This window comes from Cyprinodon tularosa, unplaced genomic scaffold (assembly GCF_016077235.1).
Source record: "Cyprinodon tularosa strain WSP-4 unplaced genomic scaffold, ASM1607723v1 ctg738, whole genome shotgun sequence".
In the NCBI taxonomy this organism is placed as follows: domain Eukaryota; kingdom Metazoa; phylum Chordata; class Actinopteri; order Cyprinodontiformes; family Cyprinodontidae; genus Cyprinodon; species Cyprinodon tularosa.
In genome coordinates this window covers 208,333-233,824 of record NW_024039494.1, presented here as the reverse complement: position 1 = coordinate 233,824, position 25,492 = coordinate 208,333, and the positions used below count along the sequence as shown (strand labels likewise).

The window sequence follows — 25,492 nt, the reverse complement described above, 5'->3', positions numbered from 1 at the left end:
AACCTGATCCTAGTCAGAGGGAACAGTCTGGATCATAACCTGATCCTAGTCAGAGAGGGAACAGTCTGGATTAGAACCTGATCCTAGTCAGAGGGAACAGTCTGGATCATAACCTGATCCTATTCAGAGAGGGAACAGTCTGGATCAGAACCTGATCCTAGTCAGAGGGAACAGTCTGAGTTAGAACCTGATCCTAGTCAGAGAGGGAACAGTCTGGATCAGAACCGGATCCTAGTCAGAGGGGGAACAGTCTGAATTAGAACCTGATCCTAGTCAGAGGGAACAGTCTGGATCAGAACATGATCCTAGTCAGAGAGGGAATAGTCTGGATCAGAACCTGATCCTAGTCAGAGGGAACAGTCTGGATCAGAACATGATCCTAGTCAGAGAGGGAACAGTCTGGATTAGAGCCTGATCCTAATCAGAGGGAAAAGTCTGGATCAGAACCTGATCCTAGTCAGAGGGAACAGTCTGAAACAGAACATGATCCTAGTCAGAGAGGGAACAGTCTGGATCAGAACCTGATCCTAGTCAGAGAGGGAACAGTCTGGATTAGAACCTGATCCTAGTCAGAGGGAACAGTCTGGATCAGAACATGATCCTAGTCAGAGAGGGAACAGTCTGGATTAGAACCTGATCCTAGTCAGAGGGAACAGTCTGGATCAGAACATGATCCTAGTCAGAGAGGGAACAGTCTGGATTAGAACCTGATCCTAGTCAGAGGGAACAGTCTGGATCAGAACATGATCCTAGTCAGAGAGGGAACAGTCTGGATTAGAACCTGATCCTAGTCAGAGGGAACAGTCTGGATCAGAACATGATCCTAGTCAGAGAAGGAACAGTCTGGATTAGAACCTGATCCTAGTCAGAGGGAACAGTCTGGATCAGAACATGATCCTAGTCAGAGAGGGAACAGTCTGGATTAGAACCTGATCCTAGTCAGAGGGAACAGTCTGGATCAGAACATGATCCTAGTCAGAGAGGGAACAGTCTGGATTAGAACCTGATCCTAGTCAGAGGGAACAGTCTGGATCAGAACATGATCCTAGTCAGAGAGGGAACAGTCTGGATCAGAACCTGATCCTAGTCAGAGAGGGAACAGTCTGGATCAGAACCTGATCCTAGTCAGAGAGGGAACAGTCTGGATTAGAACCTGATCCTAGTCAGAGGGAACAGTCTGGATTAGAACCTGATCCTAGTCAGAGGGAACAGTCTGGATCAGAACATGATCCTAGTCAGAGAGGGAACAGTCTGGATTAGAACCTGATCCTAGTCAGAGGTAACAGTCTGGATCAGAACCTGATCCTAGTCAGAGAGGGAACATTCTAGATCAGAAACCTGATCCTAGTCAGAGGGGGAACAGTCTGGATTAGAACCTGATCCTAGTCAGAGGGGGACCCAGTCTGGATCAAAACCTGATCCTAGCCAGAGAGAGAACAGTCTGGATCAGAACCTGATCCTAGTCAGAGAGGGAACAGTCTGGATCAGAACCTGATCCTAGTCAGAGGGGGACCAAGTCTGGATCAAAACCTGATCCTAGCCAGAGAGAGAACAGCCTGGATCAGAACGTAATCCCAGTCAGAGAGGGAACAGTCTCGATTACAACCTGATCCTAGTCAGAGAGGGAACAGTCTGGATCAGAACCTGATCCTAGTCAGAGAGGGAACAGTCTGGATCAGAACCTGATCCTAGTCAGAGGGGGACCCAGTCTGGATCAAAACCTGATCCTAGCCAGAGAGAGAACAGCCTGGATCAGAACGTAATCCCAGTCAGAGAGGGAACAGTCTGGATCAGAAACCTGATCCTAGTCAAAGAGGGAAAAGTCTGGATCACAACCTCATCCTAGTCAGAGAGGGAACAGTCATGATTAGAATCTGATCCTAGTCAGAGAGGGAGCAGTCTGGATTAGAACCTGATCCTAGTCAGAGAGGGAACAGTCTGGATTAGAACCTGATCCTAGTCAGAGAGGGAACAGCCTGGATCAGAACCTCATCCTAGTCAGAGAGGGAACAGCCTGGATCAGAACGTGATCCTAGTCAGAGAGGGAACACTCTGGATCAGAACCTGATCCTATTCAGAGAGGGAACAGCCTGGTTCGAAACGTGATCCTAGTCAGAGAGGGAACAGCCTGGATCAGACACCTGATCCTACTCAGAGAGGGAACAGTCTGGATCAGAACCTGATCCTAGTCAGAGAGCGAACAGCCTGGAACAGAACATGATCCTAGTCAGAGAGGGAACACTCTGGATCAGAACCTGATCCTAGTCAGAGAGGGAACAGCCTGGTTCGAAACGTGATCCTAGTCAGAGAGGGAACAGCCTGGATCAGACACCTGATCCTAGTCAGAGAGGGAACAGTCTGGATCAGAACCTGATCCTAGTCAGAGAGGGAACAGTCTGGATTAGAACCTGATCCTAGTCAGAGGGAACAGTCTGGATCAGAACATGATCCTAGTCAGAGAGGGAACAGTCTGGATTAGAACCTGATCCTAGTCAGAGGGAACAGTCTGGATCAGAACATGATCCTAGTCAGAGAGGGAACAGTCTGGATTAGAACCTGATCCTAGTCAGAGGGAACAGTCTGGATCAGAACATGATCCTAGTCAGAGAGGGAACAGTCTGGATTAGAACCTGATCCTAGTCAGAGGGAACAGTCTGGATCAGAACATGATCCTAGTCAGAGAAGGAACAGTCTGGATTAGAACCTGATCCTAGTCAGAGGGAACAGTCTGGATCAGAACATGATCCTAGTCAGAGAGGGAACAGTCTGGATTAGAACCTGATCCTAGTCAGAGGGAACAGTCTGGATCAGAACATGATCCTAGTCAGAGAGGGAACAGTCTGGATTAGAACCTGATCCTAGTCAGAGGGAACAGTCTGGATCAGAACATGATCCTAGTCAGAGAGGGAACAGTCTGGATCAGAACCTGATCCTAGTCAGAGAGGGAACAGTCTGGATCAGAACCTGATCCTAGTCAGAGAGGGAACAGTCTGGATTAGAACCTGATCCTAGTCAGAGGGAACAGTCTGGATTAGAACCTGATCCTAGTCAGAGGGAACAGTCTGGATCAGAACATGATCCTAGTCAGAGAGGGAACAGTCTGGATTAGAACCTGATCCTAGTCAGAGGTAACAGTCTGGATCAGAACCTGATCCTAGTCAGAGAGGGAACATTCTAGATCAGAAACCTGATCCTAGTCAGAGGGGGAACAGTCTGGATTAGAACCTGATCCTAGTCAGAGGGGGACCCAGTCTGGATCAAAACCTGATCCTAGCCAGAGAGAGAACAGTCTGGATCAGAACCTGATCCTAGTCAGAGAGGGAACAGTCTGGATCAGAACCTGATCCTAGTCAGAGGGGGACCAAGTCTGGATCAAAACCTGATCCTAGCCAGAGAGAGAACAGCCTGGATCAGAACGTAATCCCAGTCAGAGAGGGAACAGTCTCGATTACAACCTGATCCTAGTCAGAGAGGGAACAGTCTGGATCAGAACCTGATCCTAGTCAGAGAGGGAACAGTCTGGATCAGAACCTGATCCTAGTCAGAGGGGGACCCAGTCTGGATCAAAACCTGATCCTAGCCAGAGAGAGAACAGCCTGGATCAGAACGTAATCCCAGTCAGAGAGGGAACAGTCTGGATCAGAAACCTGATCCTAGTCAAAGAGGGAAAAGTCTGGATCACAACCTCATCCTAGTCAGAGAGGGAACAGTCATGATTAGAATCTGATCCTAGTCAGAGAGGGAGCAGTCTGGATTAGAACCTGATCCTAGTCAGAGAGGGAACAGTCTGGATTAGAACCTGATCCTAGTCAGAGAGGGAACAGCCTGGATCAGAACCTCATCCTAGTCAGAGAGGGAACAGCCTGGATCAGAACGTGATCCTAGTCAGAGAGGGAACACTCTGGATCAGAACCTGATCCTATTCAGAGAGGGAACAGCCTGGTTCGAAACGTGATCCTAGTCAGAGAGGGAACAGCCTGGATCAGACACCTGATCCTACTCAGAGAGGGAACAGTCTGGATCAGAACCTGATCCTAGTCAGAGAGCGAACAGCCTGGAACAGAACATGATCCTAGTCAGAGAGGGAACACTCTGGATCAGAACCTGATCCTAGTCAGAGAGGGAACAGCCTGGTTCGAAACGTGATCCTAGTCAGAGAGGGAACAGCCTGGATCAGACACCTGATCCTACTCAGAGAGGGAACAGTTTGGATCAGAACCTGATTCTATTCAGAGAGGGAACAGTCTGGATCAGAAACCTGATCCTAGTCAAAGAGGGAACAGTCTGGATCAGAACCTGATCCTAGTCAGAGAGGGACCCAGTCTGGATCAAAACCTGATCCTAGTCAGAGAGGGAACAGTCTGGATCAGAACCTCATCCTAGTCAGAGAGGGAACAGTCTGGATCAGAATGTAATCCCAGTCAGAGAGGGAACAGTCTGGATCAGAACCTCATCCTAGTCAGAGAGGGAACAGTCTGGATCAGAACGTAATCCCAGTCAGAGAGGGAACAGTCTGGATCAGAAACCTGATCCTAGTCAAAGAGGGAACAGTCTGGATCACAACCTCATCCTAGTCAGAGAGGGAACAGTCATGATTAGAATCTGATCCTAGTCAGAGAGGGAGCAGTCTGGATCAGAACCTGATCCTAGTCAGAGAGGGAACAGTCTGGATTAGAACCTGATCCTAGTCAGAGAGGGAACAGCCTGGATCAGAACCTCATCCTAGTCAGCGAGGGAACAGCCTGGATCAGAACGTGATCCTAGTCAGAGAGGGAACACTCTGGATCAGAACCTGATCCTATTCAGAGAGGGAACAGCCTGGTTCGAAACGTGATCCTAGTCAGAGAGGGAACAGCCTGGATCAGACACCTGATCCTACTCAGAGAGGGAACAGTCTGGATCAGAACCTGATCCTAGTCAGAGAGGGAACAGCCTGGAACAGAATGTGATCCTAGTCAGAGAGGGAACACTCTGGATCAGAACCTGATCCTAGTCAGAGAGGGAACAGCCTGGAACAGAACGTGATCCTAGTCAGAGAGGGAACACTCTGGATCAGAACCTGATCCTAGTCAGAGAGGGAACAGCCTGGATCAGCCACCTGATCCTACTCAGAGAGGGAACAGTTTGGATCAGAACCTGATTCTATTCAGAGAGGGAACAGTCTGGATCAGAAACCTGATCCTAGTCAAAAAGGGAGCAGTCTGGATCAGAACCTGATCCTAGTCAGAGGGGGACCCAGTCTGGATCAAAACCTGATCCTAGTCAGAGAGGGAACAGTCTGGATCAGAACCTGATCCTAGTCAGAGAGGGAACAGTCTGGATCAGAACGTGATCCTAGTCAGAGAGGGAACAGTCTGGATCAGAACCTCATCCTAGTCAGAGAGGGAACAGTCTGGATCAGAACGTAATCCCAGTCAGAGAGGGAACAGTCTGGATCAGAAACCTGATCTTAGTCAAAGAGGGAACAGTCTGGATCAGAACCTGATCCTAGTCAGAGAGGGAACAGTCTGGATTAGAACCTGATCCTAGTCAGAGAGGGAACAGCCTGGTCGAAACGTGATCCTAGTCAGAGAGGGAACAGCCTGGATCAGACACCTGATCCTACTCAGAGAGGGAACAGTCTGGATCAGACACCTGATCCTACTCAGAGAGGGAACAGTCTGGATCAGAACCTGATCCTAGTCAGAGAGGGAACACTCTGGATCAGAACCTGATCCTACTCAGAGAGGGAACAGCCTGGAACAGAACGTGATCCTAGTCAGAGAGGGAACACTCTGGATCAGAACCTGATCCTAGTCAGAGAGGGAACAGCCTGGATCAGACACCTGATCCTACTCAGAGAGGGAACAGTTTGGATCAGAACGTGATCCTAGTCAGAGAGGGAAAAGTCTGGATCAGAGCCTCATCCTAGTCAGAGAGGGAACAGTCTGGATCAGAACGTAATCCCAGTCAGAGAGGGAGAGGTCTGGATCAGAAACCTGATCCTAGTCAAAGAGGGAATAGTCTGGATCAGAACCTCATCCTATTCAGAGAGGGAACAGTCATGATTAGAACCTGATCGTAGTCAGAGAGGGAACAGTCGTGATCAGACCCTGATCCTAGTCAGAGAAGGAACAGTCGTGATCAGACCCTGATCGTAGTCAGAGAGGGAACAGTCTGGATCAGAACGTGATCCTAGTCAGAGAGGGAACAGTCTGGATCAGAACCTCATCCTAGTCAGAGAGGGAACAGTCATGATTAGAACCTGATCGTAGTCAGAGAGGTAACACTCTGGATCAGAACGTGATCCTAGTCAGAGAGGGAACAGTCATGATTAGAACCTGATCGTAGTCAGAGAGGGAACAGCTTGGATCAGAACGTGATCCTAGTCAGAGAGGGAGCAGCTTGGATCAGAACGTGATCCTAGTCAGAGAGGGAACAGTCTGGATCAGAAACCTGTTCCTAGTCAGAGAGGGAACAGTCATGATTAGAACCTGATCGTAGTCAGAGAGGGAACAGCTTGGATCAGAATGTGATCCTAGTCAGAGAGGGAACAGCCTGGTTCCAAACATGATCCTAGTCAGAGAGGGAACAGTCTGGTTCCAAACGTGATCCTAGTCAGAGAAGGAGCAGCTTGGATCAGAACGTGATCCTAGTCAGAGAGGGAACAGCCTGGTTCCAAACGTGATCCTAGTCAGAGAAGGAGCAGCTTGGATCAGAACGTGATCCTAGTCAGAGAGGGAGCAGCTTGGATCAGAACGTGATCCTAGTCAGAGAGGGAACAGTCTGGATCAGAAACCTGTTCCTAGTCAGAGAGGGAACAGTCATGATTAGAACCTGATCGTAGTCAGAGAGGGAACAGCTTGGATCAGAACGTGATCCTAGTCAGAGAGGGAACAGCCTGGTTCCAAACATGATCCTAGTCAGAGAGGGAACAGTCTGGTTCCAAACGTGATCCTAGTCAGAGAAGGAGCAGCTTGGATCAGAACGTGATCCTAGTCAGAGAGGGAACAGCCTGGTTCCAAACGTGATCCTAGTCAGAGAAGGAGCAGCTTGGATCAGAACGTGATCCTAGTCAGAGAGGGAACAGTCTGGATCAGAAACCTGATCCTAGTCAGAGAGGGAACAGTCATGATTAGAACCTGATCGTAGTCAGAGAGGGAACAGCTTGGATCAGAACGTGATCCTAGTCAGAGAGGGAACAGCCTGGTTCCAAACATGATCCTAGTCAGAGAGGGAACAGTCTGGATCAGAAACCTGATCCTGGTCAGAGAGGGAACAGTCTGGATCAGAACCTCATCCTAGTCAGAGAGGGAACAGTCTGGTTCAGAACGTAATCCTAGTCAGAGAGGGAACAGTCTGGATCAGAAACCTGATCCTAGTCAAAGAGGGAACAGTCTGGATCAGAACCTCATCCTAATCAGAGAGGGAACAGTCTGGATCAGAAACCTGATCCTGGTCAGAGAGGGAACAGTCTGGATCAGAACCTCATCCTAGTCAGAGAGGGAACAGTCTGGTTCAGAACGTAATCCTAGTCAGAGAGGGAACAGTCTGGATCAGAACCTCATCCTAATCAGAGAGGGAACAGTCTGGATCAGAAAGCTGATCCTAGTCAAAGAGGGAACAGTCTGGATCAGAACCTCATCCTAATCAGAGAGGGAACAGTCTGGATCAGAAACCTGATCCTAGTCAAAGAGAGAAAAGTCATGATTAGAACCTGATCGTAGTCAGAGAGGGAACAGTCTCGATTAGAACTTGATCCTAGTCAGAGGGAACAATCTGGATTAGAAATTGATCCTAGTCAGAGAGGGAACAGTCTGGATTAGAACCTGGTCCTAGTCAGAGGGGGAACAGTCTGGATTAGCAGTGGTCATCAGACTGCTAATCCAGACTCTGCATCGTTGTATAAATACATTTTTTTCACCACATGGCTGATTCTTTAGAATCCCTTTAAATAGAACTCAGCTCAGTGTTTCTACTGCATTTTGCAACATATCTATTTATTCATGTTAGCTCTGCTCCATACCTGAACCAGAACAGAACCAGACCAGAACCCGATTTAGAACCAGAACCAGATTTAGAACCAGAACCAGACAGCTGGAGTCCTGGTTCCTGCTGAGGTAAGATACTGCCCACTCATAAATACTCCAACAAACCTTTGCCTTCAAGTCTGAATGACCGGTTCATGAAGTTCATTCAGGACTCCAGAACTAGAAGCTGGTCTGACCCGGCTAAAGAAGAGCCGGTACTCTCAGTGTGAACCGTCAGTGACCCGTTGGGTCACACATCAGACACATGGATGCCGGTGCTGCATGAGGCTGCCTAAAATACGGTTCTCCAGCTGATCCGGTTCCCCAGCTGATCCGGTTCCCCAGCTGATCCAGTTCCCCAGCTTATCTAGTTCCCCAGCTGAGCCGGTTCCCCAGCTGATCCAGTTCCCCAGCTGATCCAGTTCCCCAGCTGATCCGGTTCCCCAGCTGATCCAGTTCCCCAGCTGATCCAGTTCCCCAGCTGATCCGGTTCCCCAGCTGATCCAGTTCCCCAGCTGATCCAGTTCCCCAGCAGAGCCGGTTCCCCAGCTGATCCAGTTCCCCATCTGATCCAGTTCCCCAGCAGAGCCGGTTCCCCAGCTGATCCGGTTCCCCAGCTGAGCCGGTTCCCCAGCTGATCCGGTTCCACCGGGACTGGAACGGACAGAAACATCCTGGGAGCATCCTTACCTGTGTTTCCAGTGAGACGGATGACAGCAGTCAGCAGGCTGACGAGTCTCTGCAGAGGTTCCCAGTCGGCATCAGAGAGGCGGGCGACTCAGAGCGTCCAGACGTCCCGCCGCCGTGGATCCCAGCATCCTGCTGCATCCTCAGCCTCCGTCTGCAAACAGCCGATCACCGCAGACGGATCAGGACCTGAAGGCAGATTCTCCTCCGCCGGTCTGCCGCTGCAGCAGCGTGTTGGTAGCCCCCCCCCCACCGTCCCTCCCCCTCCTCTCCTCTTCCTGCCCCCCCTCCTCTGATTCGCTCCTCTATCGCTCTATTTCTGTCCTCCTCTGATGCTCGGCCATCTTCCACCTCACTGCTCCTCTCCGGCTCTCAGCCCAGAGGATGTCAGACATGTGTTCAGGGTGGGGGCTGGGCAACGCTGACTTCATAGGAGGCACGGTTGTTCCTCACACGAGAGGTCAGGTCGCTCAGCACTGGGAATACTGGGAATACTGGGAATACTGGGAATACTGGGAATACTGGGCATACTGGGCTCAGCAGAGCTGTTTCTTTCTCAGCTGATGTGGAATCAGATGCATGAACAGATTCCTAGATGCTGATCAATCTGAGGGGGAGCAGCAGCCTCCATGTTCTGGCTGCTCCACTCTGCAGGGAAACCGGAACAGAACCGGAACCGACCCGTCTGGACCGATGTTCTGGACCGATGTTCTGGACCGATGTTCTGGACCGATGTTCTGGACCGAGGTTCTGGACCGATGTTCTGGAGCAGTTTCCTTTGTGCTGCAGCCAGATGAGCTGGAGCAGGCAGGGAGGGGGAGGATGGGGGAGTGTTTGGAGGGAAATAACAGACAAACAGTGAGGGGGGGGGTATTTATAGAAGGAGAAGCTGCTGTTCTGACATCAGGCTAATTCAGCCTGGATTCCTGGATTTAAGGAATGAATTGGGAACCAGAGCCACACCAGTAAAGCTGAGTCTCTCCATCATTTCCTGACAACTTTCACCTTCACTTAAAAATGTAACTAAATGTTTCTTGGTTTGTAAAAACGCTGCATGTGTTTGTTGCTCTGCAGAAAGCAGGATTCCTCTGAGCGCATGACCTAGATTAGGCCTGATGCTCCCAGGCAGCGCAGAGCGTCCCTGCTCTGAGGAGAGACAGGCACAGCGAGGCATGCAGGAAGCAGGAAACAAAGCTGGACGCACACACACACACACACACACCGCTGCGCTCTGCTCCTGCAATGGCAGCTCCATCCCATAACTCCCACTGCCTTCCACTGGTTTCCAACCCTCTCCATTCACGCTGACAATAACCTGACATTAACTGAAGCCCGACTGTCCTCACTTTTATACCAACGGTCCTCGCTTCAATGGCAAGACAGGAGCCCCCACACACACACACACAGCTTCCACCTCATTCTGCAAACTCAGAAAACATCCAACCCAGGATGGATGCAGCGTTAATTCAGCAGCTGATGCCTCATCCTGCGATCAGCAGATTAGCATCCGCAGTGCTGCAGATTAAAATCTCTAAAAATATCCCAGCGGACCTAAAACCGGACCCCTCCTCTAACGAGGTTCTAAATATAAAGGAAATACTTTCACTGCAGATCAACATGCTGCCATTTAAAACTGATTCTCATTGATAATTATATCCTTTCAATTTCATTTTAATCAAAATATTCTGATTTAAAGTAGGTTTTATCTTGGTTCATGTCAATCTTTCCTGATTTTAACATCATTTAATCCTTTTATAAGCTTAACTTTTATCTCCCTAGAACCTGGGTTGGCTTGACGGTGTGTTCAATTCACCTGGGAATTCACAGTGATCTAATCTCTGGGCTGATTGTATTCCAGAATTTAAAATATATATACATATATTTCTTTCTTTATCTTTTAGGTCATTTATTATTATGCGTAACCAGGGGCGGTTCTAGGACCATAGGGTTTAGGGGGCTTTGATTCAAATTAGGGCTGAATCAGCAAAACATCCAGATGTTAACGGGTGAATTCAGAGCCAAACATCCAGATGTTAACGGATGAATTCAGAGCCAAACATCCAGATGTTAACGGGTGAATTCAGAGCCAAACATCCAGATGTTAACGGGTGAATTCAGAGCCAAACATCCAGATGTTAACGGGTGAATTCAGAGCCAAACATCCAGATGTTAACGGGTGAATTCAGAGCCAAACATCCAGATGTTAACGGGTGAATTCAGAGCCAAACATCTAGATGTTAACGGGTGAATTCAGAGCAAAACATCCAGATGTTAACGGGTGAATTCAGAGCAAAACATCCAGATGTTAACGGGTGAATTCAGAGCAAAACCTCCAGATGTTAACGGGTGAATTCAGAGCCAAACATCCAGATGTTAACGGGTGAATTCAGAGCAAAACATCCAGATGTTAACGGGTGAATTCAGAGCCAAACATCCAGATGTTAACAGGTGAATTCAGAGCCAAACATCCAGATGTTAACGAGTGAATTCAGAGCCAAACATCCAGATGTTAACGGGTGAATTCAGAGCCAAACATCCAGATGTTAACGGGTGAATTCAGAGCCAAACATCTAGATGTTAACGGGTGAATTCAGAGCAAAACATCCAGATGTTAATGGGTGAATTCAGAGACAAACATCCAGATGTTAACGGATGAATTCAGAGCAAAACATCTAGATGTTAACGGGTGAATTCAGAGCCAAACATCCAGATGTTAACGGGTGATTTCAAAGCCAAACATCTAGATGTTAACGGATGAATTCAGAGCAAAACATCTAGATGTTAACGGGTGAATTCAGAGCCAAACATCCAGATGTTAACGGATGAATTCAGAGCAAAAAATCCAGATGTTAACGGGTGAATTCAGAGCCAAACATCCAGATGTTAACGGGTGAATTCAGAGCAAAACATCCAGATGTTAACGGGTGAATTCAGAGCAAAACATCTAGATGTTAACGGGTGAATTCAGAGCCAAACATCCAGATGTTAACGGGTGAATTCAGAGCAAAACATCCAGATGTTAACGGGTGAATTCAGAGCCAAACATCCAGATGTTAACGGGTGAATTCAGAGCAAAACATCCAGATGTTAACGGGTGAATTCAGAGCAAAACATCCAGATGTTAACGGGTGAATTCAGAGCAAAACATCTAGATGTTAACGGGTGAATTCAGAGCCAAACATCCAGATGTTAATGGGTGAATTCAGAGCCACACATCCAGATGTTAACGGGTGAATTCAGAGCCAAACATCCAGATGTTAATGGGTGAATTCAGAGCCAAACATCCAGATGTTAACGGGTGAATTCAGAGCCAAACATCCAGATATTAACGGATGAATTCAGAGCAAAACATCCAGATGTTAATGGGTGAATTCAGAGCCAAACATCCAGATGTTAACGGGTGAATTCAGAGCAAAACATCTAGATGTTAACGGGTGAATTCAGAGCCAAACATCCAGATGTTAACGGGTGAATTCAGAGCCAAACATCCAGATGTTAACGGGTGAATTCAGAGCCAAACATCCAGATGTTAACGGGTGAATTCAGAGCCAAACATCCAGATGTTAACGGGTGAATTCAGAGCAAAACATCTAGATGTTAACGGGTGAATTCAGAGCCAAACATCCAGATGTTAACGGGTGAATTCAGAGCCAAACATCCAGATGTTAACGGGTGAATTCAGAGCCAAACATCCAGATGTTAACGGGTGAATTCAGAGCCAAACATCCAGATGTTAACGGGTGAATTCAGAGCCAAACATCCTGATGTTAACGGGTGAATTCAGAGCCAAACATCCAGATGTTAACGGGTGAATTCAGAGCAAAACATCTAGATGTTAACGGGTGAATTCAGAGCCAAACATCCAGATGTTAACGGGTGAATTCAGAGCCAAACATCCAGATGTTAACGGGTGAATTCAGAGCCAAACATCCAGATGTTAACGGGTGAATTCAGAGCCAAACATCCAGATGTTAACGGGTGAATTCAGAGCAAAACATCCAGATGTTAACGGGTGAATTCAGAGCCAAACATCCAGATGTTAACGGGTGAATTCAGAGCAAAACATCCAGATGTTAACGGGTGAATTCAGAGCAAAACATCCAGATGTTAACGGGTGAATTCAGAGCAAAACATCTAGATGTGAACGGGTGAATTCAGAGCCAAACATCCAGATGTTAACGGGTGAATTCAGAGCCACACATCCAGATGTTAACGGGTGAATTCAGAGCCAAACATCCAGATGTTAACGGGTGAATTCAGAGCCAAACATCCAGATGTTAACGGGTGAATTCAGAGCCAAACATCCAGATATTAACGGATGAATTCAGAGCAAAACATCCAGATGTTAATGGGTGAATTCAGAGCCAAACATCCAGATGTTAACGGGTGAATTCAGAGCCAAACATCTAGATGTTAACGGGTGAATTCAGAGCCAAACATCCAGATGTTAACGGGTGAATTCAGAGCCAAACATCCAGATGTTAACGGGTGAATTCAGAGCCAAACATCCAGATGTTAACGGGTGAATTCAGAGCCAAACATCCAGATGTTAACGGGTGAATTCAGAGCAAAACATCTAGATGTTAACGGGTGAATTCAGAGCCAAACATCCAGATGTTAACGGGTGAATTCAGAGCCAAACATCCAGATGTTAACGGGTGAATTCAGAGCCAAACATCCAGATGTTAACGGGTGAATTCAGAGCCAAACATCCAGATGTTAACGGGTGAATTCAGAGCCAAACATCCTGATGTTAACGGGTGAATTCAGAGCCAAACATCCAGATGTTAACGGGTGAATTCAGAGCAAAACATCCAGATGTTAACGGGTGAATTCAGAGCCAAACATCCAGATGTTAACGGGTGAATTCAGAGCCAAACATCCAGATGTTAACGGGTGAATTCAGAGCCAAACATCCAGATGTTAACGGGTGAATTCAGAGCCAAACATCCAGATGTTAACGGGTGAATTCAGAGCCAAACATCCTGATGTTAACGGGTGAATTCAGAGCCAAACATCCAGATGTTAACGGGTGAATTCAGAGCAAAACATCTAGATGTTAACGGGTGAATTCAGAGCCAAACATCCAGATGTTAACGGGTGAATTCAGAGCCAAACATCCAGATGTTAACGGGTGAATTCAGAGCCAAACATCCAGATGTTAACGGGTGAATTCAGAGCCAAACATCCAGATGTTAACGGGTGAATTCAGAGCCAAACATCCAGATGTTAACGGGTGAATTCAGAGCCAAACATCCAGATGTTAACGGGTGAATTCAGAGCCAAACATCCAGATGTTAACGGGTGAATTCAGAGCCAAACATCCAGATGTTTAGATGGGACGGGTGGGCACAAGTAACTTGACAACAGCCAGATGCATGTCTCGCTCCGCCTAGCTCCACTCACATACATCTGGGAACCCGCCATAGGAATTGCCTTTACTGAAGGCTGGGCCTTATCAAAACTCCTTGCATATGATTGGATAAGCCACTTGTCTGTCATCTTTATTCAGGTGCTATTTCAACCACTCACACCGAAGCTAACCCGTGACGCTGTGAGAGGAGGAGCCATTTGGTAGATCAAGCTCTTGCCAAATCCGGTCGGGAGAAGGGCGAAAACATCGTTTCCACCAACAAAAGCCTTCAAAGCCGTTCTCTGATGTTCTTTTAATGAAACAATATCAGATAGATTGGACAACACAGAAGAAATAGCAGCATCAATGCTAATGCTTGCTTCCTCAATGCGAGCCGCCATTGTTGTTGGAATCTCACGGTCGCTTCTCCACTCCAGGACACACCCACCCTGCGTCCTGATTGGACAGACCATAAATTTGGTTGGGGAAATCACTTTCAATGAGCGGGTTCCCAGATGTATGTGAGTGGACCTGGGCGGAGCGAGACATGCATCTGGCTGTTTTCAGGTTAGGGCACAAGTGGGAGTAGGTGGGAACAGCTGGGAACAGGCGGGAACAAGAGGGATTAGTGGAAACAGGTGGGAGCAGGTGGGAACAGTGGGGACAGGTGGGCACAAGTGAGAGCAGGTGAGAACAGTGGGAGCGGGTGGTGTAACTGTCCAGGGGATAGTCAAGAGTTGAATATTCTGTCTATGGTCAGGATAGTTCTAAAATGTATGAATATTTCAGATGGGAACGAGAGGGAGCAGGTGGGAATGGGAGGAAGCAGGTGGGAACGGGAGGGAGCAGGTGGGAACAGGCGGGAACAAGAGGGATTAGTGGAAACAGGTGGGAGCAGGTGGGAACAGGAGGGAGCAGGTGGGAACGGGAGGGAGCAGGTGGGAACAGGCGGGAACAAGAGGGATTAGTGGAAACAGGTGGGAGCAGGTGGGAACAGGGGGAGTGGGTGGTGTAACTGTCCAGGGGATAGTCAAGAGTTGAATATTCTGTCTATGGTCAGGATAGTTCTAAAATGTATGAATATTTCAGGTGGGAACAGGTGGAAACAGGTGGGAACAGGTGGGAGCAGGTGGGAGCAGGTGGGAACAGGAGGGAGCAGGTGGGAACATGTGGGTACAGGTGGGAACAGGTGGAAACGGGAGGGAGCAGGTGGGAACAGGTGGAAACGGGAGGTAGCAGGTGGGAACAGGTGGAAACAGGTGGGAACAGGTGGAAACAGGTGGGAACAGGAGGGAGCAGGTGGGAATGGGAGGAAGCAGGTGGGAGCAGGTGGGAACAGGAGGGAGCAGGTGGGAACGGGAGGGAGCAGGTGGGAACAGGTGAGAGCAGGTGGGAACATGTGGGTACAGGTGGGAACAGGGGGGAGTGGGTGGTGTAACTGTCCAGGGGATAGTCAAGAGTTGAATATTCTGTCTATGGTCAGGATAGTTCTAAAATGTATGAATATTTCAGGTGGGAACAGGTGGAAACAGGTGGGAACAGGTGGGAGCAGGTGGGAGCAGGTGGGAACAGGAGGGAGCAGGTGGGAACATGTGGGTACAGGTGGGAACAGGTGGAAACGGGAGGGAGCAGGTGGGAACAGGTGGAAACGGGAGGTAGCAGGTGGGAACAGGTGGAAACAGGTGGGAACAGGTGGAAACAGGTGGGAACAGGAGGGAGCAGGTGGGAATGGGAGGAAGCAGGTGGGAGCAGGTGGGAACAGGAGGGAGCAGGTGGGAACGGGAGGGAGCAGGTGGGAACAGGTGAGAGCAGGTGGGAACATGTGGGTACAGGTGGGAACAGGGGGGAGTGGGTGGTGTAACTGTCCAGGGGATAGTCAAGAGTTGAATATTCTGTCTATGGTCAGGATAGTTCTAAAATTTATGAATATTTCAGGTGGGAACAGGTGGAAACAGGTGGGAACAGGTGGGAGCAGGTGGGAACGGGAGGGAGCAGGTGGGAACAGGAGGGAGCAGGTGGGAACGGGAGGGAGCAGGTGGGAACATGTGGGTACAGGTGGGAACAGGTGGAAACGGGAGGGAGCAGGTGGGAACAGGTGGAAACGGGAGGGAGCAGGTGGGAACAGGTGGAAACGGGAGGGAGCAGGTGGGAACAGGTGGAAACAGGTGGGAACAGGTGGAAACAGGTGGGAACAGGAGGGAGCAGGTGGGAATGGGAGGAAGCAGGTGGGAGCAGGTGGGAACAGGAGGGAGCAGGTGGGAACGGGAGGGAGCAGGTGGGAACAGGTGAGAGCAGGTGGGAACATGTGGGTACAGGTGGGAACAGGGGGGGGCGGGTGGTGTAACTGTCCAGGGGATAGTCAAGAGTTGAATATTCTGTCTATGGTCAGGATAGTTCTAAAATTTATGAATATTTCAGGTGGGAACAGGTGGAAACAGGTGGGAACAGGAGGGAGCAGGTGGGAACAGGTGGAAACAGGAGGCAGCAGGTGGGAACACGTGGGTACAGGTGGGAACCGGCTAGCACATATCAGCTAGTCTGACTGCAGCAGCTCCTCATCAGAAGCTTTGAGACGGGCTGGACTGGAGAAGGTTGTGTTTTACAGGAGGAACCTGAAGTAAGCACAGCTCATCCTGACAGCTGTGACCAAAAAAAATGTCTACAGGCTCCGCCCCCTTGTGAAGTGCTGACATGCAGGAATTGGGACAGTAGTGATAACTAATGCAGCTCTTCAATGTTCCTGCGGAGAAATTATCCAAAAACTGCAGAAAACAGGAATAATCTGAGAACCGCAGCCGTTTCCTCATCGCAGGAGCAGCAGCGCCTTTTATCCGTCTGATTTAAACAATAAACTTTTACAATTCAAACAGACCATAAAAGAGCTGGTTTAAGTGAGGAGAGGATAGAAAATACAAATTAGAAAGACAAGATTATCTGAGGGAGGAAATAAAAAAAACAAAGGCCTTTCAGGGGAAAATGGATTCTGATCTTTTATAGCAGTTTCCTGATCGTCCCCCCCCCCCCCCCCCCCCCCCCCCCCATGGATAAAGAAAGTGGAGCAGGTTCCAGAGTGACACCCACCTGTAGTCAAACAGAAGACTTTAACTTTGGCGGGATGATTTCTACAAACCACTTCCTGTCCTTCCTTAAAAGTCGTGTCTCCCAGGCGGCGTCCGTCTCCTCTGATGGCGTCCGTCTCCTCTGATGGCGTCCGTCTCCTCTGATGGCGTCCGTCTCCTCTGATGGCGTCGCTCCAGCCGTCTGTAATTATACGCTAGCAGCAGTTTCCTGCTTAAATCTGAGGAACTGAACGATCGTTTCAACCAGAATGAGCTTCGATTCAGCGTCAGCAGACGGCGCCATGCGGCGCATTAAGCTAGGTCACCGTCACTCCGCAGACGGGCTAAAGACCGTTAGAAAATACCTGGAATAAAAACCGGAATACAGAGCGAGGTTTGATAGGAAACCAGGCATCGTTAGTTTAAGCTTATTATGGAACCTTTTATATTCTATTACGTTTATTTCTATAGCTCCAATTCACATCATGTCATCTCAGGTCACTTTATAGAGATAGATCAACCAGATCATCTGGTCAGATTGATTCTATCTGATATTAACCAGACGTTAATCAGGAAACTTTACTCAGTGTTTTAATAAAGTTTTATTAGTTTTAGGTCAAACTTTCCTTTGGAGCGAAGCAGAACCAACATGTTCCTCTTGATCTTTTCTATATTTCTGTTATAATCAGATTTTTTTTCCCAACATTCAGGAAAGTTCTGGACTGAAGTCCGATCTGGATCCGTCTGACGGGAGGTTCTTCCCCCCAGGAGGGAAACTAAGCTTCACATTCGGATCTTTTGCTGCTCCTTCCAGAATTCCCCGACCCCCTCGGAAAGAGCCAGCTCTGCTAAGGCTCTGCACTCCCGCGGCGTAAACCCCACCAGGGCGGTGCCCTTCACCCCCACCCCCCTTCGCCCCGCTAGCTCAGCCACCCGGGCCGTGATGAGGGAAGCCGGGGCGTGGCGGTACGGCTCACCGTCTACCATAAAGGACGGCCAAGGCTGAGCCGTCAGGTGAGCGGGGGGGTCTCCCTTGATGCTCTCCACATTGCATGCGATTTCCACGGCCCCCTGGTGTGGCAGGGCCAACACCTGCACCCCGGGAACTCCCCCCGGCGCAGACTCCCTGATGGCGGCGGCGATGCTTCGGCCAAGCACCATGTCTTGGGTGTCGATGGTGATGTTGCAGTTCATGACGTAGGGGCTGGCTCCGACACCTGGGGGGTCAGATTTACGGGTCAGGGTTAGGTACGTCTGCTAAGGCTTTAATCTGCGCTCTACAACAGACCCATAAACAGGATGAACCAGTTTAAGGCAACTGCTCCCAGTTTCCGTCACCCACTGGTTAATAGTCGGTGGGCTGGTTGATCTCTGTTGGTTTATGTTACTTTTATTGACACCAAATAAGGAAGAACAGGATGATGTCATTGGTCAACATCACATTAGCTAATAACTCTACACCACTGGTATGGTATACTGGGAACCACTGAGGCCAGACGCCGTTTATCTGAGATATCCAGGATTTATCCGTCAGCAGAAACAAACTGGAGCGGCTCCGCTCTACCTCTGGTCGTGTTCTCATGGCGTCACCTGTAAGCCCGTATCGTTTCCGTGGCGGCGGCCCGACGTCGGGTCTGAGGGCCTCCCAGTCCGGCGTCTTCCTGAACCAGCCCATCTGCTTCCTCCTCAGCGCCAGGCCTCGCTGTAAGGGGCGGTCGGCCCAGCCGAACAGGAAGGCGCTGGCGCCGCTGACCGTCTCTGTGAGTCCGTGAGCCACAGCTATAAGGGGCGGGAAGAGCAGACGGTCTCTAACAGCCGGACAGGAAGCCGCCCGGGTTCTGAGACGTCCAACAGAACCTGGATCTGAAGCAGAACAGTGAAGGAAGACTCCGCTCACCCAGAGCCTTCTGGACGCACTCCTCCACTCCCACCGCCTCCCCCAGCGGGTAGATGGGGATCAGGTCCACGGCCCCCATGCAGGGGTGCACGCCCTCATGGGCGCTCATGTCTATGAGCGCGCACGCCCTCTGACACGCAGACAGGACGGCGTCCCCTGCAGACAGACGACCGTTAATCTGAAGCTGTGCAGCAGATCCTCATCAGGAGCCACTTACCGATGGAGCGCACAGACGCCACGATGGTGATGACGGAGCGGTTGTAGTCGTCATCGTTAAAGATGTTCAGGACCGTGGTTTCCTCCCGCTTGATGCCTGACGGAGAAAAAACACATAAACTCCAGAGCAGGACGGGTTCTGGTCTCTGGGTCAGAGGTCAGACCCGCTGGGCGGTCCGACTTTAGAACTGGACCGTTTCTGGACCCAAAGGTCTGTTTCTCACAAACACAGATTTAAGATTTTATGCTAATTAGACTCAGTTCAACTCATCTTTAGCTAGCTAAGTTAGCTTTGGCTAATCCAAAGGAAATTAAACCGTTTGCTCATACTTACATAGATATAAATCAGATAGTTTACATTAGTTAAGCAAAACTAATTTAAAGTATTTAGTGACTTTTGGCTTAAATTAGCTTAGCTGGGATTAGCTTCAACTAACTAACCTGAATTTAGCCTCAATTGGCCCAAAATAAATCAAGCTTGCTTAAACTTGGTTTAAATTGAACGCGTTAAAATTAACTTATTTTAGGACAATTTAAATTTGAATAAATAATTCAGGATAAATGAAGCATAAATTATTTCCGTTTCATTTAGCTTAAATAAATATAGCCTAAATGAGCTAACTTTAATTTATCTCATTAAAATTGATTAAAGAAACATTTTAATAAAACATTTTTCTTTATACCAGCTTAGTTAATTAATTAGCCTAATTATATGTTCCAGCCGCAGTAATAAAGTCCAGCAGCTGCAGCGCCCCCTAGAGTCGGACCTCCCACTGCAGCCAATTAAAAGCAGTGTCTGCATGAGGAAAGCACAGCTTTAAACAAAAGAGGCTCTAAGATCAAAGATCTCTGTATATTCACTCCATTACAGACCAGCCGCCATATTGCATCCATTAAAAAATAGATATTGAATGAATAGAGCGACACGCAGTCGGCATGTTGGCAGCCATCTTCCCTTTGAGAGCTGCTCTGACATCAGAGGAAAATGCAGCTCTATCAATAAAAGATGGATTCAGCTCATATCAGCTACGCTAAGCTAGTCTAAAATATTATGATTATATTCAACTTCAGCTAAATTTATTAAAGTAAATGAAGCTCATGAACACTATGAAATGTCCAATTATTAAACTAATAAAATAATAGTCTAAATAGTCTAAATTTGTCTCATTTAAGCTAAGTTCAACTGTAAGATGCTAAACTAAAATAACAATAATTACAAAAAGAGAATATAATTTAATATCATTTACTAATAATAAAATAGCTTTTTATCAAACAGTTAAACAGCGATTTAACAATCAGTTCCAGCAGCTCATCTGCAACCAGAGCTTCACCGGCTCAGAAATAATGTTTCTGTCTTTAAATTATTTAATTAAGTTAAACGACATCACATCAAAATGACTTTGATAAAATTAACATTCCCAACTGCTCGTCATCATCGATCTGCTCCGAGCAGTGCAGCCATTACACCGTTTCTCTGGAGTTTAGCAAAACTAGATGCTATAACATACTATAAAATACTATAAAATACTATAAAACACTATAAAATGCTGTAAAAATTTTATAAAATGTTGTAAAATGCTGTAAAAATGTTATAAAGTACTATAAAATACTATAAAACACTATAAAATGCTGTAAAATGTTAGAAAATGCTGTAAAATGTTATAAAATGTTATAAAATGCAGTAAAATGTTATACAATGCTTTGAAATGCTATAAAATGTTATAAAATGTTGTAAAATGTTATAAAATGCTGTAAAATGTTAAAAAAATGCTGTAAAAATGTTATAAAATGCTGTAAAATGTTAGAAAATGCTGTAAAATGTTATAAAATGTTATAAAATGCAGTAAAATGTTATACAATGCTTTGAAATGCTATAAAATGTTATAAAATGTTGTAAAATGTTATAAAATGCTGTAAAATGTTAAAAAAATGCTGTAAAAATGTTATAAAATGCTGTAAAATGTTATAAAATGTTATAAAATGCAGTAAAATGTTATACAATGCTTTGAAATGCTATAAAATGTTATAAAATGTTATAAAATGTTGTAAAATGTTATAAAATGCTGTAAAATGTTAAAAAAAAATGCTGTAAAAATGTTATAAAATGCTGTAAAATGTTAGAAAATGCTGTAAAATGTTATAAAATGCAGTAAAATGTTATACAATGCTTTGAAATGCTATAAAATGTTATAAAATGTTGTAAAATGTTATAAAATGCTGTAAAATGTTAAAAAAATGCTGTAAAAATGTTATAAAATGCTGTAAAATGTTAAAAAATGCTGTAAAGTGTTATAAAATGCAGTAAAATGTTATAAAATGCTGTAAAAATGTTATAAAATGTTGTAAAATGCTGTAAAAATGTTATAAAATGTTATAAAATGCTGTAAAATGTTATAAAATCCTATAAAATGTTGTAAAATGTTATAAAATGCTGTAAAATGTTAAAAAATGCAGTAAAATGTTATAAAATGCTGTAAAATGTTAAAAAAAATGCTGTAAAAATGTTATAAAATGCTGTAAAATGTTAGAAAATGCTGTAAAATGTTATAAAATGTTATAAAATGCAGTAAAATGTTATACAATGCTTTGAAATGCTATAAAATGTTATAAAATGTTGTAAAATTTTATAAAATGCTGTAAAATGTTAAAAAAAATGCTTTAAAAATGTTATAAAATGCTGTAAAATGTTAAAAAATGCTGTAAAGTGTTATAAAATGCAGTAAAATGTTATAAAATGCTGTAAAAATGTTATAAAATGTTGTAAAATGCTGTAAAAATGTTATAAAATGTTATAAAATGCTGTAAAATGTTATAAAATCCTATAAAATGTTGTAAAATGTTATAAAATGCTGTAAAATGTTAAAAAGTGCTGTAAAATGTTATAAAATGCTGTAAAAAAGTTTTAAAATGTTATAAAATGATATAAAATGTTATAAAATGCTATAAAATGTTGTAAAATGTTATAAAATGCTGTAAAAAAGTTTTAAAATGTTATAAAATGATATAAAATGTTATAAAATGCTGTAAAATGTTATAAAGTGCTGTAAAATATTATAAAATGTTATAAAATGCTGTAAAAATGCTATAAAATGTTAACATAAAACTCTAAACTCCTGCAGGGTTATTTGTTGATCCAAAGCAGGACAGACGAGCCGCTGGACGGCGGCTGGATCCCGTTTCAGGAACAGGAAGGATGTATTCTGTCTGAAAAGCCGTTAATAAACTTTGACGTTTAGACGTTTGAAATGTTTTTTATAATCATGGAGGCTGTTTTTCAGACATGGCGACGGACGGCGCTCTGGGCGTATTCTGGTGGCGTGAATGAGCTGTTGGTTGGAATGAAGGAGCTAACAGGCTAACACTGATCTGACCCTCAGCGCCGCGCAGCGCCGCCTTCGCCACGTCCTCCACCAGGTCCTTCCTGTGAGCCTCTGAGATGTTCAGAAGACAAGCAACCAGATGGCGACTTGGCGTCCTGGCGGCCATGTTCCTGAGAGGAGAAAATCACCATCAATCAACGACATCATCAGACAAACGGAAGCAGGATTCATTTTGACTTTTGGTTTCTATGGCAACGCTTGGTTCTATGAAGGATCAGGTTCAGGTTATGGTAGAAATCAGGAGGGGGGGTCCGATCTAAGGAGGTTCTGATGGAGACCAGCGGTTCTGGACCGTGGAGGGTCCTGGACCAGCTGAGTCCAGGAGAAGATCCAGAGTCGGACCTGGTGGTACCACAGGTCTCCTCCCAGTCAGAGAGACGGTGTCCAGGAGGGGGGACACCTGTCCAGCTTTGACCTGGAGGAGATCCTTGGGTCTCTGGACTGAAGGAGCGGTTCCACCAGAACCAGGAACCCAAACCCTGATCCTGAAATGATGGGATTATTTTCAGCAGGTCTTCATTACCTTCAGAACCAGAACCTCTAATCCAGACTGTGTCCTGTGGAGCCGGAGAGGAGCTGCTCCTCCAAACCGGTTTGAACAGAACCAGCAGTTAAAAAGCGGGTCCAAAGTCCAGCAGGGGGGGGGACTTCCTGTTTGGGTTGAACTGCCATCGCCCTCTACTGCCTCCTTCTGGAGGAACCAGGTTCTGCAGAAATTATCATATAATCAGAGAAGCTGGGCTGGTTCCTCCATCTGAAGCTGCAGGAGGAACCTTTGGCAGAACCAGAACCAGAACCAGAACCAGAACCGGGCTCTGCATGAGCGCCACCTACGGGGGGGTAAGCGCTAACCGCTGCCCCACCGCGCCGCTGACGCCCCAAATGATTCAAGCTGGGACTCAGACCGTCGTCCTGTGGTGCCCTGATGGAAACCTGACTGGGAACACTGGGAGCGCTCCGGTGTGCTGGGAACACTGGGAGCGCTCCGGTGTGCTGGGAACACTGGGAGCGCTCCGCTCCGGTGTGCTGGGAACACTGGGAGCGCTCCGCTCCGGTGTGCTGGGAACACTGGGAGCGCTCCGCTCCGGTGTGCTGGGAACACTGGGAGCGCTCCAGTGTGCTGGGAACACTGGGAGCTCTCTGGGAAAATCTCTGAGGGACCTGATTCCACTCAGATCAGGAACATTTAGAAGATTTCAAAGTTTAAAAAGTTTCATTTTTAGGTAAATAAACGATGACGAGGAATCAGCTGATGTTTCCAAAGCAGGACCATTCAGGAGAAAACCTCATGGTCCTAAAGCCTGCAGCTCTCCTCCCACATCCAGATCTGGAAACCCTGGAAGGTCCTGGAACTTTTTCCAGGCCTTTTTATGAGCAGAGAAACATGAAGAAATGATTGACAGCTGAGGATGGAGGAAGAATCGCAGCAGCGGTTAAATCCTCGCCTTCAGCAGGACAAACTGGATCAACCTTCTAAAGTGAAAATAAAGCTCCAGTAGAACCATCAGAGGGATGAACGTCATCCAGCTGAGCTCCAGTAGAACCATCAGAGGGATGAACGCCTCTTTATTCTAAATCCCCTAAAATTATATTTTTCTCATCATTGTTGTGTTTTTTTATAAAGTCTATTTATTTATACATTCATCCTCTTTGCTAAAAAGCCTAAAAACGTTTCCCACATTTATTAATATAATTTAAAATGTTTCAAATGCAGGAAAACTGATGATCTGAATGTTTTTACTTCCTGCATCATAACTGAATCTTTGCTGTTTGCAACGAAACAATTCAGGGAGTTATTATAGAGACCCATCCAAGATGGCGGCCACCAACCGTCAGCAGTTTATGGTCCAAACCGGCTCCTAAACCTCAGCACTGACCCTCAGTCTGCTAAAGCAGCGGGTCTGAACCTCCCGATGGGCAGGTTAGGGCACGGGGGGCCACAGGGGGCCACGGGGGGCCGCTCAGTCTGCACAGATCAGGGCCGCTGGAATTTGGCAGCGGGTGTAACGGCCAAATAGTCACGGAGGAAACACTGGCATTCTAATGTCCGTTCCGCTGGTTTTCGGCAACTTCGTCATACTGACGTCATCGGTCCGTGATCTTCTTTCAAACATTTTATTTAACTTAATGTTTGTCAAAGAAAGGAGAAATATTTGATGTCATGGAGGATTGTGGTTATGGAGGGAAATATTTATTCTCCTCTCATAACAAATAATGATCAAATGTCACCAAATCCACAGAGTTTGTTGTTGATGAAGAGAGAAATAAACACAGTTAAAAACTTGCAGGTAAATTAGTTTAATCCCATGTTAAGGAGGAGCAACAGATTATTTCAGGCAGCTGAATTCTCCATTCTCTCCTCTCTTATCTTTGGGAAATAAAGAGCAACTGTTGGAAAATTCTCAGAAATCATCATGTGACGTCATGTAGTATCAATTTTAGACTTAGACAGATTTATTTGTCATTTTGTTTACAGTGTAAAACAAAAGGAAATTTCCTTTAGAAAAAGCTCTGTGGATAATTTCACTTTTCTTAAAGTGCAGCTTTGAAAAATAGTAAAAATATATAAAAACAGTAAAAACACATGACAGTAAATTACAGTTCTAATAATTAATCTGTCATATTTTACATTAGGACAGGATTTACTTGGAAGTCTAAACTTTTCAGGAACTCTTAGTTTTTGTGTCCTGCTATCAGCGACTTTCCATCCTCTGATAAAAACTCTCTACATGTTGGAAAACTGGGACTGAATTTATTTCTGTCAGGTTTAAGGGACAGAATCTGGAATCAGACTCTTGGTGTTTAAAATAAAAACACAAAACAGCTTCAAATGACCTCATTTATTTTTTTATTTTACAGTTTAGTGAACAGCAGCTGCTGATTAAACTGGA

The 25,492-nt window shown here is 46.2% G+C and overlaps 2 protein-coding genes across 5 annotated transcripts in view; both read right to left on the bottom strand.

Annotated features, from left to right (window-relative positions):
* LOC119772992 (nck-associated protein 5-like) overlaps window positions 1–8,918 on the bottom strand; it is a 67,461-nt gene extending 58,543 nt beyond the window's left edge. For both annotated transcript variants that reach the window (XM_038269753.1, XM_038269754.1), the window contains exon 1: window positions 8,700–8,918. The gene's annotated coding sequence lies outside the window, so the exon portion shown is untranslated. The remainder of the gene's footprint in view (window positions 1–8,699) is intronic.
* Window positions 8,919–17,691: 8,773 nt separating this feature from the next.
* Window positions 17,692–24,614, bottom strand: ftcdnl1 (formiminotransferase cyclodeaminase N-terminal like 1). Of its 3 annotated transcripts, none has more exons than XM_038269756.1 (6): window positions 24,432–24,614; window positions 22,593–22,711; window positions 19,223–19,318; window positions 19,006–19,161; window positions 18,699–18,887; window positions 17,692–18,325 (listed from the first exon to the last, which is right to left on the bottom strand). In XM_038269756.1, the coding sequence occupies exons 2-6, from the start codon at window positions 22,705–22,707 to the stop codon at window positions 17,892–17,894; spliced, it is 990 nt and encodes a 329-aa protein (XP_038125684.1). In that variant the 5' UTR covers window positions 22,708–22,711; window positions 24,432–24,614; the 3' UTR covers window positions 17,692–17,891. The 3 variants fall into 3 exon arrangements, with proteins under 3 accessions (XP_038125684.1, XP_038125687.1, XP_038125685.1); XM_038269759.1 differs by having other exon boundaries at window positions 24,479–24,609; XM_038269757.1 differs by lacking the exon at window positions 24,432–24,614 and adding an exon at window positions 23,125–23,265.
* Between the last annotated feature and the right edge of the window lie 878 nt (window positions 24,615–25,492).